At 38.2% G+C, this 15,716-nt stretch overlaps 1 protein-coding gene across 4 annotated transcripts in view; it reads right to left on the bottom strand.

The window, feature by feature from the left end:
- LOC134541952 (protein hobbit) overlaps positions 1 to 15,716 on the bottom strand; it is a 440,842-nt gene that overhangs the window by 313,518 nt on the left and 111,608 nt on the right. For 3 of the 4 annotated variants that reach the window (XM_063385710.1, XM_063385709.1, XM_063385712.1), the window contains 2 exons: positions 12,232 to 12,366; positions 6,900 to 7,086 (listed from right to left, as the gene is read on the bottom strand). In XM_063385710.1, the coding sequence (XP_063241780.1) occupies positions 6,900 to 7,086; positions 12,232 to 12,366 (322 nt within the window). The remainder of the gene's footprint in view (positions 1 to 6,899; positions 7,087 to 12,231; positions 12,367 to 15,716) is intronic. The other variant, XM_063385711.1, reaches the window with a different exon arrangement.

A 15,716-nucleotide genomic window follows, 5' to 3' on the forward strand; every position in this document is an offset into this window, starting at 1 on the left:
AAATGATTCGCTGCTATGAGTTAATTAGCAAGCTGAAATCGTGGTGTTATATTTGTGCGGATATTATTTTAATATCGCACCATTTCAAGACTTCTCAACATGGACTTTACTTTCGACCCAGTAAGTAGCTGGAGGAAGTTGATATAAACTGTATATTGTTCGTACGCACTCCTATTTCTACGAATTATGTAACATTTAAAAGTTATTGTACGTTGGAGTGATAATATTTCATGAACTGTGTTAAAAGTGCAAAGTTAAATGAAGAGGCACTATTTGCTTGAACTGATATGTGTTAAGTGTATGAAATTGGTGGATGTACAATTATTTAGCGCATAGCTATAAGAAAAGGCGCTCTTATTCATCTGGGAATAGAATACGTCGCAAATGTTCCTGATTGCACGAGCCTGATCTACGCCCGAGCCAAGACACGAAGGATCAGCATCCCGAGAACTGTCGAAGACCAAAAATGCGTTGGAATATATTGAAGTTTCCCTACGGAGGTGTTGTACTTAGATAAGTGACAGAATCAGTGTGTGTTGGGCTCCACGTAGTGGTAGCCACTTATCTGTGGTGTGCTCGTTATATAAATATACACAACTACACAGATAGTGTGTGGTATTGTTAAGTAACAACAATATATACTTGTCATTTAGATATTGAAGTTTAAATAATAAATAATTATCTATGGATGGTTATGGCTCTGGAAAATAAATATATTCTTTAATTAATTTTCAAAATTCAGATATGGGCGCCACCCTTATGCACTACGTAAATTCCTTAATAGTTTAAAGATCATGTAGTATGATACACAAGGGAAATATTAAATATTCTCTCACTATAAAAACCTTCACAAGGCATGGGAATAGACAAACAAACCAATTAGAATTATGAAGTACACATACACATACACTGTAAAATAACAACATATAAACATACGATTAAAATAAATATTCTTTAATTAAATAAAAGTATGTTTTGTTCTAATCAATCCAGTGGTATGTCGTTTTATATTTGATAAAATTACAGGAGTTAGGTTGCACACATGGTAACATGAAACAAAAGTTCATATGGTTCAAAATAATAATGTTTGTTGAAAATCTCGATTTATAATAAATTATTTGCGTGAGAAAATAATATTTATTTAAAATGTTCGTTATTAAAGTTGGTTTTTATTTTCCGCGGCTGAACTCATTGAATATTTGCGGTAGAGCATCTCGAGACATCTGTCTCAGTTCACCTCTGGGTGATTGAACAAAAGTCAAGTATGGAAAACAGGATACGTGATTGTTTTAATAAAAATATTTGTCTCAACATGATCTTAGAATAGCTCAACAATGAAACGTAATATTTGATAGTCCGTCGGCAAAATCACGATGTAGGTAGGTATAAACCATTTAAATTAGCATAGCATCATGAGTCGCTGGTTACTCACGGTAAAAACACACCTCAGTACACGTCAGTTATGACGTGCCCTAATTAAATAACATATACTTAAGTTTTAAACGGCGTTCAAAACATCCTGATTGTAGGATGACCTATCCAGCTATTCATCTTCATTGGTTTTTAAGGGAATTTCAACCCGGCCTATGCAGCCATCATCGCCGTTAATTTCAGACTCTTTTACCGTTAATTCTGTAGTGACGCTTATCTTAAGTAACAACGTCGCTGATTGGCTGAATCACTAAAATTGTTGACTTAATTACACGTTCAAAATCACTCACAGACAATTAACAAAACAAATTAATACATCACAATTCCTTAAATTTAAAATAGGATTTTACAACAATGGAAAATCTCTTATGTAATTATTAAATAAAAAGTTCAATTTGCCGTTTTAGGTCCAATGTTCCCTAGAGGGGTCTTGTTAATTGAGCTTCGGCGTCACTTATATTACACCATAGAGAATGGTAGTTGCAGATACGTCCAAAGACGTGAACACAGAACAAAAACATAAAATGTTAATAAATAATAATAATAATAATTAAAAAGTGTTATTTAAATAAAAGAAAGCACTTTCTGTGCGTATGACAGTCATGTTTCAGCACAGTGTTTAGATTGACTGCCTCTGTATCTCATATTGCAAGAATTATTTGATCGGCAGCATTGTATGTTTCAAGGGTTTTTATGTTCTTACAATGTATCAACTCAAGGTATTGTGACTTAGAATTTAAGTAAGTGTTCCATGTGTAGTACTTCGTTTAGTAGTTTTAGTGATGGTAGCATTCAAAATATATGTAGCAGCATAACTGACCATGCTAACAATTCTGAAATCACACTTGTTTTGCCTGCATTCGTTAACCTTACAGACCAGTGTTAAAGATAATTATTGCTTTGTCCTACGAAACGCTCAGTGGTTCCTGTAGAATTTTAATAGAATCTCTTATTTATGATGTTATATCTGCCAGAGCCAGAACCGAGTGCAACCAAGTTGGCTATAAAGTTTAGAGTCATTTGTTTGCTCTAGTCAACTTATATATTTAATTGTAATTAACGTAGAGTCATACACGAGACTGCGAAGCAGTACACAAACATACATTTTGAATGCCCTCAATTATGAGTTCTGTATGTTTAATGTGTTACTGGTTCGTAAATAAGTTGAAACCAACATAATTTCTGTAGCTAATACGATTATGTTCAGGAAGTTGTCACATTGTAGGGTTTTGTTTTGGTTTTTCAACAAAATACACTTAAATTCAATTCAAGTAATTTATTATTTACGTAACCTGAGAAAATATATATATATATACGCACGCACACACACACGCACGCACGCACGCACGCACGCACGCACGCACGCACGCACGCACGCACGCACGCACGCACGCACGCACGCACGCACGCACGCACGCACGCACGCACGCACGCACGCACGCACGCACGCACGCACGCACGCACGCACGCACGCACGCACGCACGCACGCACGCACGCACGCACGCACGCACGCACGCACGCACGCACGCACGCACGCACGCACGCACGCACGCACGCACGCACGCACGCACGCACGCACGCACGCACGCACGCACGCACGCACGCACGCACGCACGCACGCACGCACGCACGCACGCACGCACGCACGCACGCACGCACGCACGCACGCACGCACGCACGCACGCACGCACGCACGCACGCACGCACGCACGCACGCACGCACGCACGCACGCACGCACGCACGCACGCACGCACGCACGCACGCACGCACGCACGCACGCACGCACGCACGCACGCACGCACGCACGCACGCACGCACGCACGCACGCACGCACGCACGCACGCACGCACGCACGCACGCACGCACGCACACACACACACACACACACACACACACACACACACACACACACACACACACACACACACACACACACACACACACACACACACACACACACACACACACACACACACACACACACACACACACACACACACACACACACACACACACACACACACACACACACACACACACACACACACACACACACACACACACACACACACACACACACACACACACACACACACACACACACACACACACACACACACACACACACACACACACACACACACACACACACACACACACACACACACACACACACACACACACACACACACACACACACACACACACACACACACACACACACACACACACACACACACACACACACACACACACACACACACACACACACACACACACACACACACACACACACACACACACACACACACACACACACACACACACACACACACACACACACACACACACACACACACACACACACACACACACACACACACACACACACACACACACACACACACACACACACACACACACACACACACACACACACACACACACACACACACACACACACACACACACACACACACACACACACACACACACACACACACACACACACACACACACACACACACACACACACACACACACACACACACACACACACACACACACACACACACACACACACACACACACACACACACACACACACACACACACACACACACACACACACACACACACACACACACACACACACACACACACACACACACACACACACACACACACACACACACACACACACACACACACACACACACACACACACACACACACACACACACACACACACACACACACACACACACACACACACACACACACTTTACATGCAATTTCACTTTTGCTAAGAGAATTTCTTTCTTTATTCTTTTTTACGGCAAAGCTTGTAATAAAAATTTGCAAAAGTTACCCATTCAGGTGTGGCAGAGTGAAATTAAAGTAGTAATGTTTGTAAAGTGATTATTATACAACCATTACTGTGCATTTATAACAAAGGTTTTTTGAGAATCTGCACTTTCAATTAATTGTTAAGTTTCATTTTTACCTCTTAAATATATTTTTGATTTATTTGAGTTGATAGCAAGTGCTTGCCAGTGATTAACACGTTAGGGGGAGAAAAATAAAAATTTTCATGGAATGTAAAGCATAGCTGTTTAATTCTGTGAACTTGAGTCTGTCATTCGTGTATCGTGTTAGCTATCTCTCCCCTGGCTGGGCAGAGACTTCAGTGCACTGCTTCTGGCCATAATTATATGTGTAAAATATATAAACATATTCATCAAAATCATACAAGTACTCTCGAAAGAAACAACTATTAACAATGTCGCTATTTAGACTGATTGGACCTTGGGAACTAATTGCTCGAAAAGCAATCCCGGTCTGATGCCAAAGCATCCTGATAGCAAAATGCTGAGACGAGTCAAGCCATTTCGATCAAGTATGCGGCCTTATATTGGAAAGCATGGATTCATATGATTGCAGACTGGTCCAGGTCAAGCCGAACAAGTGCATGTCCTGCTTAAGGTGGAGCCGAGAGTCGGTCACTCTACTCGGCAATCCATCAGGTCTTTCTTCATAACATGGAAATGACAAGAATTTATCGGGTTTGTGTGAGGGCACCCTCATGACCCCGTCAGTAACAAATATTTTATAATCTTGTCGGAAAGTTTAATTTCATTGGGTAACAATACCCATTACTATCATTCATGAACCGTGATTAATATCAATGCTCAATATTAAACAATTGCTAGATCAAATTACATTTTTAAATAATAACACATACCCTTATTCCACAGACATCATGGTGTTGCAGAGAACTATACAGTTTCTAATATTTACTAGCATTAACACTTTAGTGTTCTTACTACCGGAAGTCAAAAGTTACAAAAATTTAGTGAATTAATTATGGGATTGCTGAGGCCTGTGATCTGTCAATTAACTAAGGCATATGTAATCAGGGTTTGATTTTAGCGCCTGTCCACCTGCCCGGGACAGGCAAAATCTCGTCCGGGCAGGCAAAATAAAAAAGGCAACTGTCCGGTGGACAGGTGCAACTTGTGACGCAGAGGTTATTCGCACGCACTAATGCAGCAGAGGTGATTAATAACATTTATGCGACCGCGACCGCAAATAAAACGTCTTTGACAATATCTGTAAATATACAATAATGGCTGCTCTTTTGTGACGGACGACTCTGGCTATTGTATACCGCGGGAAAAAAAGTAGGTTATTTACAAACCGTGCTGAAATCTTCTGAATCATAATTCTTAAAATCTTATTTCACGTCATGGTTCACGTAACATAGTCGTATTCGTATGCTAGAGAAGCGAAACGTCTCACACCGATAATGTTTGTTTTTTTTGCCATGTTTTAATATTAATTTCGTTGCAGTGCAGCCAACAATTACTTAATTTACTGTTGTATACTTTCAAAATATAATTTTTTAAATTTATTGTCTTTATAAATCGTGAATTTACTAATTCCTTGCTGTACTTTAACATAGTTTGTTAACAGAAAAGCGTTTTCGTGTGGTTAACATTTCACGGCGTACTCCAGATGCAGCTGACAGTGGCTGCAGTGACTGCGACTGCTTGAAAATTCGCCTGTCAACTGTTGCATCAAAAAATAAACATTACTTGTTTACAGAGGAAACGGTAATCTTTTACAGTTTATCTTGTCACGGCGATTGTTTAAGTATTTAATTAACTGCATTACACAATGTGGAAATTCATTACTGGTGCTTCAAAACCACCAGAAAAGAAAAGAAAAACGGACGAGGGCAAGTCAGAATATAATGTTAAATATGACAAAATCGCCCGGTCCCGTACCTTTATAACGTCTTGGTGTTCCGAGTTTGTTTGGCTTCGTTACGACTCAGAAACAAAACTAATGTTTTGCAAAGTCTGCGAAACGCATTCAAAATCATCTGGATCAGTTTTTGTTACGGGCTGCTCAAGTTTTCGCAAGGAAAACCTAACGTCGTGCAGTGACTCAGACAGTGACTCGTCTGAAAATGATGATTAAATAAGGATGTTAAGTGTGTGATAAAAATAGGTGCAAAATATAGCAAAAATACTTTTTTCTCACTTTTTCAGCGACTTTGAATTATTTTTTTATTTGGGTAAAACAGCGGACAGGCAAATTGGATGGCGGACAGGCAAATTTTTGATTACACCTGTCCGTTGGGCAGGTTAAAATATTCCTTAAAATCTAGCCCTGTATGTAATAGTTAAATACACAAATACATGACTACTTCCATCATACATAATCAGTTTAAAAAAAAAAAAACAATTAAAATATTGATGTGTTGGGTGAGCATTCAAAAAATTAAACTATGCCAATATAAAATATACTCTAAGAAAATTGTTAATGCACAAAATTAAATTTGTCCTACATAATACCTAACAGTCAGAGAAAAAAAAAAAACAATATGCTATGATCTGAAAGGAAAAAAAAATTACTACATTGGTTACAGTAGTTGTTAATAAAACTCAGGAAACTCACCAGGTAGTGTTCCAGGCCAGAGTAAAACCCTCCGTGCTGAGTCTCTCTTGTTGCACTTCCGCACAGTCAAGCAGTCGTGCCACACGCAATCCTTCGACCAAGAACATGTCAGCATGGTCTATTGCCACTCTGATGGTTGATGACAGCACACATGTTTCATCCTCTATCAGAGACAAGCACACCTCATCTGCAAACATACCCAACAACCCACCTGAAATTCACCCAACAATCCACCTTAAATTCATCTCACATTCCTTCCGCCAAAAATATGTCTCCATTGTCTATTGCCACTCTAAAACTCGATGTCTGCGCATATGCTCTATCATCTAACAGTGATACGCAATCTGCAAGCATTCATGATACCCTTCTGGAAACCATTACACTGTTCCTCCACCAAGAACATGACTGCGTGGTTACTGTCACTGCAATGCTCCATGATTGTTCATATGCCTCATCCTCTATAAGAGACAACCAAACCTCATCTGCAAGCATGCCTAATAACCCTTCTTGATTCCATTTTTTTCTAAATGCAATATCTTAGCTCTCGTTATATGGCATTTTATAGGAGTAAATTTGTGAATGCAATAGATGTAATGGAGCAGGAATATGTAAATACAGAGCTGTGCACATGGAATGAACCAAAGTTCACAAAGACAACAGAAAACTTTTAATTATGACTGTTTAGTAATTTTTAACAAAATGGGCTGTTTTTAATAAAATACCTTTTCGAGAATCAGGTCCAAAGCAAAGGTTTATTATTTTTACAATTCGTCTTTGCTTTCATCAGAGCTGTTTCTAGTAGTTTAAAATTTCCATTTTCTATAAGAATATTTTGATAGTTGAAGTAGCAAATGTGCTGCTATCTGCACATAATGGTGGCAAGCCACATTTACAATCTCAGCAGCGAGTTCTAACAGCGGGTGCGGAAAGTACTTGTGTAGTAATGTACTTGAAGATATATTTTGTGTATATTAATCAAGTTTGCCATCCAACAGGAAGACACATCGCCGTTCGCTTTTCTAAGATGTTATAAATACGTAGCTTGTATTATGAATTCATTCCTGAAAGTTATTCGTATAAAGTGAGTATTAATAACTAAGTTCTGTAATTGATATAAAAAAAAGTTAATTTTGGTTTCATTCTTATTTTTTTATGTTAACTAATACTTTTAAAATCATTACACAAGAAATTAAAAAATTTACTATAAAAATAATTTTTTTCTTAAAATTAAAATCTAGAATCTGTATGATTTTATTAATTTTTTGATGTGAAATATCTTAGTTCTCAGTATACGGCATTTGGTAAAAGTAATTTTGTGAATGCAACAGAAATGTTGTAACACAGCATAATCCCTGCCCCCCCCCCCCCCTCGCTCAACTAATAACTAATAGTAATAACAACGAACAAAGAATGTTTTATGTTGTTGATATTTTCTTAATATTTCATAATTATTTTGTACTCATGTTTCTTCTATTAAGTATAGGCATGTACGTCATATTGTTTGTGCTATAATATTAATTATTATTATTGTGGATTAGGTTTCGTACAAATCGGAACGTGGTGTGATTTATTTTTTTTTTCACTATAATTTGCTTGATCATTTAAAATTACATGTGTATTAATTAATTTTGTCAAATTTTAATGCATATTCTGGGCAATAAGACTGTAATATTCTAGAAGGTTTCAAAAGAAGGAAGACATGGATGCTACACTCTTGTAACATTTGAGAATTCCTGCCCCCTACTACCAATAATACTTGACTAAGTGTATTCTATGTTTCATAATTATTTTTATTAATACATCTTTTATTATTCATAGTCATTTCAAGTATTTGGTCGTGTTTTGATAGTGATTATTATTAATTTGCATTATGTTTAGTGTAAAGCTTAATGTAGTGTGTTTTATTATTATTTGTTTACTTTATCAATTACAATTAACATGTGTATTAATTATGTTTTGTCAAAATGTTAAGGCATATTCTGGCTAGTAAGACTGTATGGAACATTCGAGAACATTCTAGAAAAGAAAGGAAGACATGGGCGCGACACACTGTCACCAGCAGGTTATTTTTCACGCCTCAAGTTAGCGCACTGTTGGAAAAATCCAGCATGTAGACGCATGACTACGCAGCAATAAACTAAAACTTACGCTGGGCGCTGTCTCGCCAGCCAATCAGAGTGTGCCTTGAGGTGGTGTGATGTGTCTCTCCATACTTTTAGAGAGAAACATCTTTTTTCAGTACCTTCCCTATATGGTCAGGTACTGGATTCTGTGTTGTGATTGGTCGGTTGGCCCACGGGGTTGCCTCCCTTTGTTTTGGCTTTGTAAAGGAAGGTAACTGCGTGATGCGAGTTAGTTGTCGCTTGATCGTCGCAAAGTGTTACTGCGGCAGCTCGCTAAAAAATGAAATTAAAGATGTAACCTATAAACTTAATTTTTTCAAGTGTTCCAAATGTATTTGTTATTATTCTGGGTTGTATTGCCGAGCCAACCTGGAATGTAACACTCAGTCACCAATAAGTTATTTTCACGCCACAAATTAGAGGGAAAACCCAGCCCGAGAGCGCGGCTGCGCTGCAATGAACTAGAACTTTCACTGGATGCTGCCTCATTAGCCAATCAGAACAAGCCTTGACGTGGTGTGATGTGCCTTCCCAGTATTTCAGAAAAAATGTTTACCAGTATTTCTCAATATATGGCCTTTTTCTGGATCCTGTCCTGCGATTGGTCAGTCGACACGGGTTGTCTCCCTTTTGTTGTCACCTTTGTAAGGAAATACAACTTCGTTGTTCTGTTAGTTATCGTTCGATCGTCGCTGCAAGCGGCCGCATCGTTGGCAGCTCACAATTATGAAGTAAGATTTACGAATAGAGAACTTCACGCATGCTGGTTGGGGCCAGACCCAAATGTAACCCATTTTTTAAATAGTTTTCGGACTTTTAGCTTGAAATTTTACCCCAGGTGTCGGCATCGACCCAGGGTGACCGTTGTCACCCTCCCGGGATATTTTCCATGAGTTATTGGTACCTTTTTTTAACATATGAACAAAGAGACTTTAGTTGTTTTTTTGTAATCGAGTGACAAGCTAAGCCTGCAGTGAATGTATGGAAAATCATCTGGATATGAAAGTTGAAGTGAAAAGTTATAAAAAAAGAAGACTGCCTTAAAAAAATATAAATATTTTATTTTAAAAACAACTAAAATATCAACTTTTATACTACGGAAATTATTCATCCTCAATGTTGGCAACCAGTCAAACTCAAAAACAAAAACTTCAAAATCATTGTATCTAAACATAAACTATTCAAGCAATTAAAGTCTCTTGTTACAATTTGGGGTTGCTCAGCCAGGCAAACCTAGAATGTAACAATGTGTAAGAAGAAGTAGGGAGAAGTGTGGCCTACAGTTGGCGCTTGTGCTCAGCGTGTCAGCGAATGCAAACATTTCCATGGAGTTTGAAAAGAAAGAGAGAGAATGGAGAAAGAAACCGCTGTTTACTATTCGTTCCACTAACATTAGTCTGGAACAGTGCTACACATTGCTATGTGGCTTTTCTATTACATTATAAATTAATTGTGAAATAACAATTTATAATATATAAAATAAATTTACTTATTGTTTAAGTATATTATTAAAACATTCTGAGGGACTGGATACCCACTGGTCGATGAAATGCCTCTATCTATCGCAACAATAATCTAACCATTACTGCTAAAAGAAATCATTTTTTCCTGCTACGCCTGCTTGTACCATGGCCCTCCACAAGTCACAGGGTAAAACATTTGATTGTATTGTTTACTTAAATGATAAAAATATGAAAAAAAAAAAAAAAAATACACACACAACAACTTGTTTATGTAGCTCTCTCAAGAGTTAACATCTTTGAGGGCTCGTTACCAGGTTAGATGTTACATATCACTGGCGAGTACTAAAAGACTAGTTCACTTATTTTTTGTCTTTTTACATTGTTTGTTGACTTTTCTTTTTAGGTTTGATGTAGGTTCATGTTAAGATGTCACATTGCTAAGGGTAATTAATACGCTCGAAGGGTGAGGGTGTAGTTAATCTACTCGAAAAAAGATTTCTTTAAAGTTCCAATCCATTTTTAAGAGCTTAAGTGGTTTTCTTATAAAAACACTGCTAGCCCACACCGCAGATTTCAATTTTCCTGAAGAGGATATAAAAGAAATTATTCTTCCTTTTAACTTTAAATTTCGGAAGCTTTGCACAACCCTATTATGACATCACAATGACAACACATATATGAAATTAACAAACATACAACACAGAACAGTGAATAAACACTTTTTTAAATAAAAAAATAATTAGAGATAATTGTGTATACATACATAGCTAGTTGATTTAAAATTGAAACACTGGATGGCAGGATCATAAAACTGTAATGGAATAGAGAGCTTGCAACTGGTCAGAGACATAGGCACTACACCACCGGCACTACACATCCTGATGTAGCCTTAAAGATACCCTCACTTTGTAAGACTAAGAATCATGATGGTTAGGATGCTTCTGCCCCTGTATAGTAATGCTGGAAAGTGCTTTTTCCATGGTTCTCCATTCTTTAATTATCATTCGGTTTTAATATCTTCAGTAGGCAAAAAATGATAGTAGAAGTCTCAACTATGAATTAGGGGTACATGAGACCCAACTATTCGAGATCAACATTGAGAATAACATTTCTCTTGATCTAAAGTAAAACTTATTTGTCTCAGCTTTTTTTGTATTTAAAAAAAAAAAAAAATATTTTTTACAAAAACATTTTAGATTAAAAATCTTCTATAAAGTTTACATTTTATCATACAGTTCAAAAATTATATTTTGGTGGGAGTATCATTAAAATAATACAAACCTTTTAAATTTTCAAAACTAGATTCTAAAATAGCAGACATGAAAGTAGTTTTAATGAAATTTGTCTTCATCAGTATTGTAAAAAATAATTTTGAAATATTTAATATAACTGGAAAAATAACAAATGTCTGGATTAGTACAAAAGGTATTTGAAAATATTCACAAAAAAAACAAAAGGCACAAATTTTAAATTTTAAAAAATTAGAGGTTTCTTTACTCAAATAATTATTTTGTGGATATTTTATTATTTCTGTTGAGAGAATTTTCTTGGTAAATACCTACTATTCTAACACACAAATGTGTATTTTACTTATAATTATATAAGTAAAAAAAAATATATAGGTACTGTGTTAAAAATATTGTCAGGAAAAAAAAAGCAGATATGTAATAAACTTGCTAAAATAAGTACTCCTTGCACATTCTTCTATGAATAAAGATCTATTACAGTTAAAGTGAAGTCGCAAACCTGAGGTAACCTGCAGGCTGTGCTTGGATGAGGTGGCGATGTGCAGCTCCACTTGCCCCTTCATGGAGAGGGTGAAGGAGTGTCGGGCTTGTCTGGGGCGCTGTGTCTGTTGGTGTGTCTCCACCTGCATCACTGCTGACACACGCACACCATACACAACTGAACTAGGCTGTGGGGACGCTACACTGCTGACACTACGCACCAAACACAACTGCTTTATGCTGTGGGAATGCTACTCTATTGACACTACGCACCAAAACAACTGCACTATGCTGTGGGAATGCTACTCTACTGACACTAAGCACCACACACAACTGAACTAGGCTGTGGGGATGCTACACTGCTGACACTAAGCACCACACACAACTGAACTAGGCTGTGGGGATGCTACACTGTTGACACTATGCACCATACACAACTTCACTATGCTGTGGGAATGCTATACTACTGACACAATGCACCATACACAAAAATCACTATGTTGTGGGAATGCTACACAGCTGACACTACGCACCACAAACAATTGTACTATGCTGTGGGAATGCTACATTACTGACACTACACAGCACACACAACTGAACTAGGCTGTGGGAACGCTACACTGCTGACACTATGCACCTCACACAACTGCACTATGCTGTGGAAATGCCACACTAATTTCAAAATACACCACAAAACTGCCCTATGCTGGGGAAAAACTACGCTGATGACATTACGCACCACAAACAACTGCACTATGCTGAAGGAATGCTACATTGCTAAAAATATGCACCACACAACTGCACTATGCATTGCGAACACTACATGCTGACACTAAACTACGTGTATGTATCATATGTTTATACGAGCAGGCATTTCACAAAGATTTTCAAAAGTTTCCATTTACATGTAAAATTTTCAGTTGTGTGTGACAAATGTAGTTGAAATAGCTATAACTAAAAAGATTTACCCAACTACCACTTCTCTCTGCCCTTTTACTATCACTAACCCCTCCCCCTTTTTTTTCCAAAACCTACATTTAAATAATGACAAAGGAGACACACATCATTTTTACACCCACACTCCCATGCAATCTATGGTATTTTGTTTCCCGTCCATTCTCTTCCCCAACAGGAAATGTGGCATGCTACTCTGTCTTGTGTCCCTTGTTTAAAGATTAGCATGCATGATAGTATGGGATATAGCATACAATAACCTAATAACAATACCTTTTGGGGCATATTTGTGTAGTGAAAACCTGTCATGATAGACTAACATTTCTTACGTTGCCAATTTTTACAGACATTTACATCAGTGAGAGAGGAAGGGGCACTATCAATATGATCACTATATGGTCATACTAGCTCATAAAGTACACATGCACACAGACACAAATTATGGTTTTTAGATTTATAGATTTTGCCCCTTATCAAGCCAAATGCCAGCACGACAGACAGTCTTTTTGTCACTTGTGGGAGCCGGCGGAAGGCGCAACAAATGCAAGTGTAGTTCACTGAGCTTCACACACAACATCAGACATTTTAATGCAAACAATTTACTACTTACTGAACAAGGTACATTTAATACAAAACAACACATGATAGTTACTTCTGCATATATTCAAACACGGAGAGCAAGGTTAATCATTCCATTCACCCTACGTGAAAAAACTCGCAAAAGGGTAGCCCTCATTTATTGAAACTCAAAATTGACACAAAAGGTGTGAATCAAACACAGATAAAAATTGCAGGTACAGATTTGTACTTTTGTGATTAAAACCCCTAATTAGACTGGGTCAAAGCCACCATCTTTAGAGAGCAATTGACAGAGAGGCACGTCCCATCCTTAGCTTGAACTTGGCACTGTATTCATGTTTACTCTCTCTTTCAAATAATTACTCCTGCCAATGTCCTTTTTTTTATTTTGCTGACAAAAGTGCCTACAAATTTACATGAAACAAAAATTTGATTGATCATTATAGTTATTATATTTTTGCATACAATGATATTATCATGATTATTATTATTAGGGCCACGATTATATGGTGAATCGCGAAATCTTCCGCGAATTTATATGGAAAATGCGAAAAACGCGATTTTTAAGAAAAACCGAAATTACACAATACAAGTCTCTTATATTTTAATGTGAAAAGTAATGAAGCGAAAACTACATACACTAGAACCCCGATTTTACGTATGCTCACGGTTCCACGAATTGCATTCGTAAAATCGCTGCCTTCCTAAAATCGGGGGTTGCCGACAGTGGCGGATCCAGGATTTTGGTTTGGGAGGGGCTTGACCCAGCTGAGGCTAGACTTTATCAAGGCAAACACTAAAACAATAGTGGACCAAGATGCTTTTGGAGGGGGCTTGAGCCCCTTAGCCCCCTCTCTGGATCCGCTACTGGTTGCCGATTTGACCCCCCACCAACCAGAAGAAAAAGATTGGTTTACGTTTGTATTAAATGTTTCTAGTATTATTCGTGTGTATTTGGTCATAAAAATAATATACTTTTAAATATTGTTACTATTAACGCAACAAAAAGAAAACCCCCGACGGAAGCGTGTGAACATGGAATGTGTGCAGACCCGCCTCGCCAGCCGGCCACTGGCGCCACGCAGACAGGCGACCGCTCACTTACTCGCCTGCCCGCCGCCTGCCTTCCCTTCCCAACCCAGCGCTGGGCTTCTGTCTGTCGCGTAGCAAACATTAAAGATTATTTAATGTTTGCTACGCGACAGGATACCACGTTATTTAAACCTGCCCGCCTTATACAAACTGTTATTTCTACGATTGCGTGAATAGTCACATCTTCCAGTTGTGAACTGTGTGAAATATTAATCCTAATAGCAACAAGCTTGATAGTTAAGACTTGCCAGGGTCCTGGTTAATAAGCTGGAAGAATTTCCTGCCTTGCATTTCTACGTGCTTCCTCTAATCAGCTTTAGGGCGCCGTCTGGTCAGCGTGTGTGTTAGTGAAGCTGGATGATAAGAGCGACGCTCAATGGTAGTTCTAGCGCGGTAAAACCTCTAAGTGCAAGGCTCTGAACTGGCGCGCAGTCATCTCGTTCCCGTCAGATAACTGTGAAATTTGAGCGGTGACCGTAACATTATATGGCGGAAAAATAAAGATAAAGGTGTAATGAATCTCCCTATGATACTTTCAAGAAATTTGTAACGGGATTTTTACACCTAAAACTTCGAAAACATGCCTTTTAGCCATTTTATCTCCTCTAAATCATCTTGATCCGATATCAAATGAACCAGTTGGGCATTAACAAATTCTTAAATGCTTTTCGTAAACATACTCCAGTCGGATATCTAGTGTAGTTTGGAAATTGCGTAGGTTTTACGTGGCTTTGCGCGGCACACGACTGTAGTTGCCATGCGTCACGCGCCGAGAATGTTGCCCGGCAGGAAGGGCGAGTATAGTTCATTTGCGGTAAAAATGAATACTTTTACGTTCCTGCTAAATTTTTCCATTAAGGAAATTTTGAAGTTTCAGTG

This window comes from Bacillus rossius (genome assembly GCF_032445375.1).
Source record: "Bacillus rossius redtenbacheri isolate Brsri chromosome 4 unlocalized genomic scaffold, Brsri_v3 Brsri_v3_scf4_2, whole genome shotgun sequence".
Lineage (NCBI taxonomy): Eukaryota > Metazoa > Arthropoda > Insecta > Phasmatodea > Bacillidae > Bacillus > Bacillus rossius.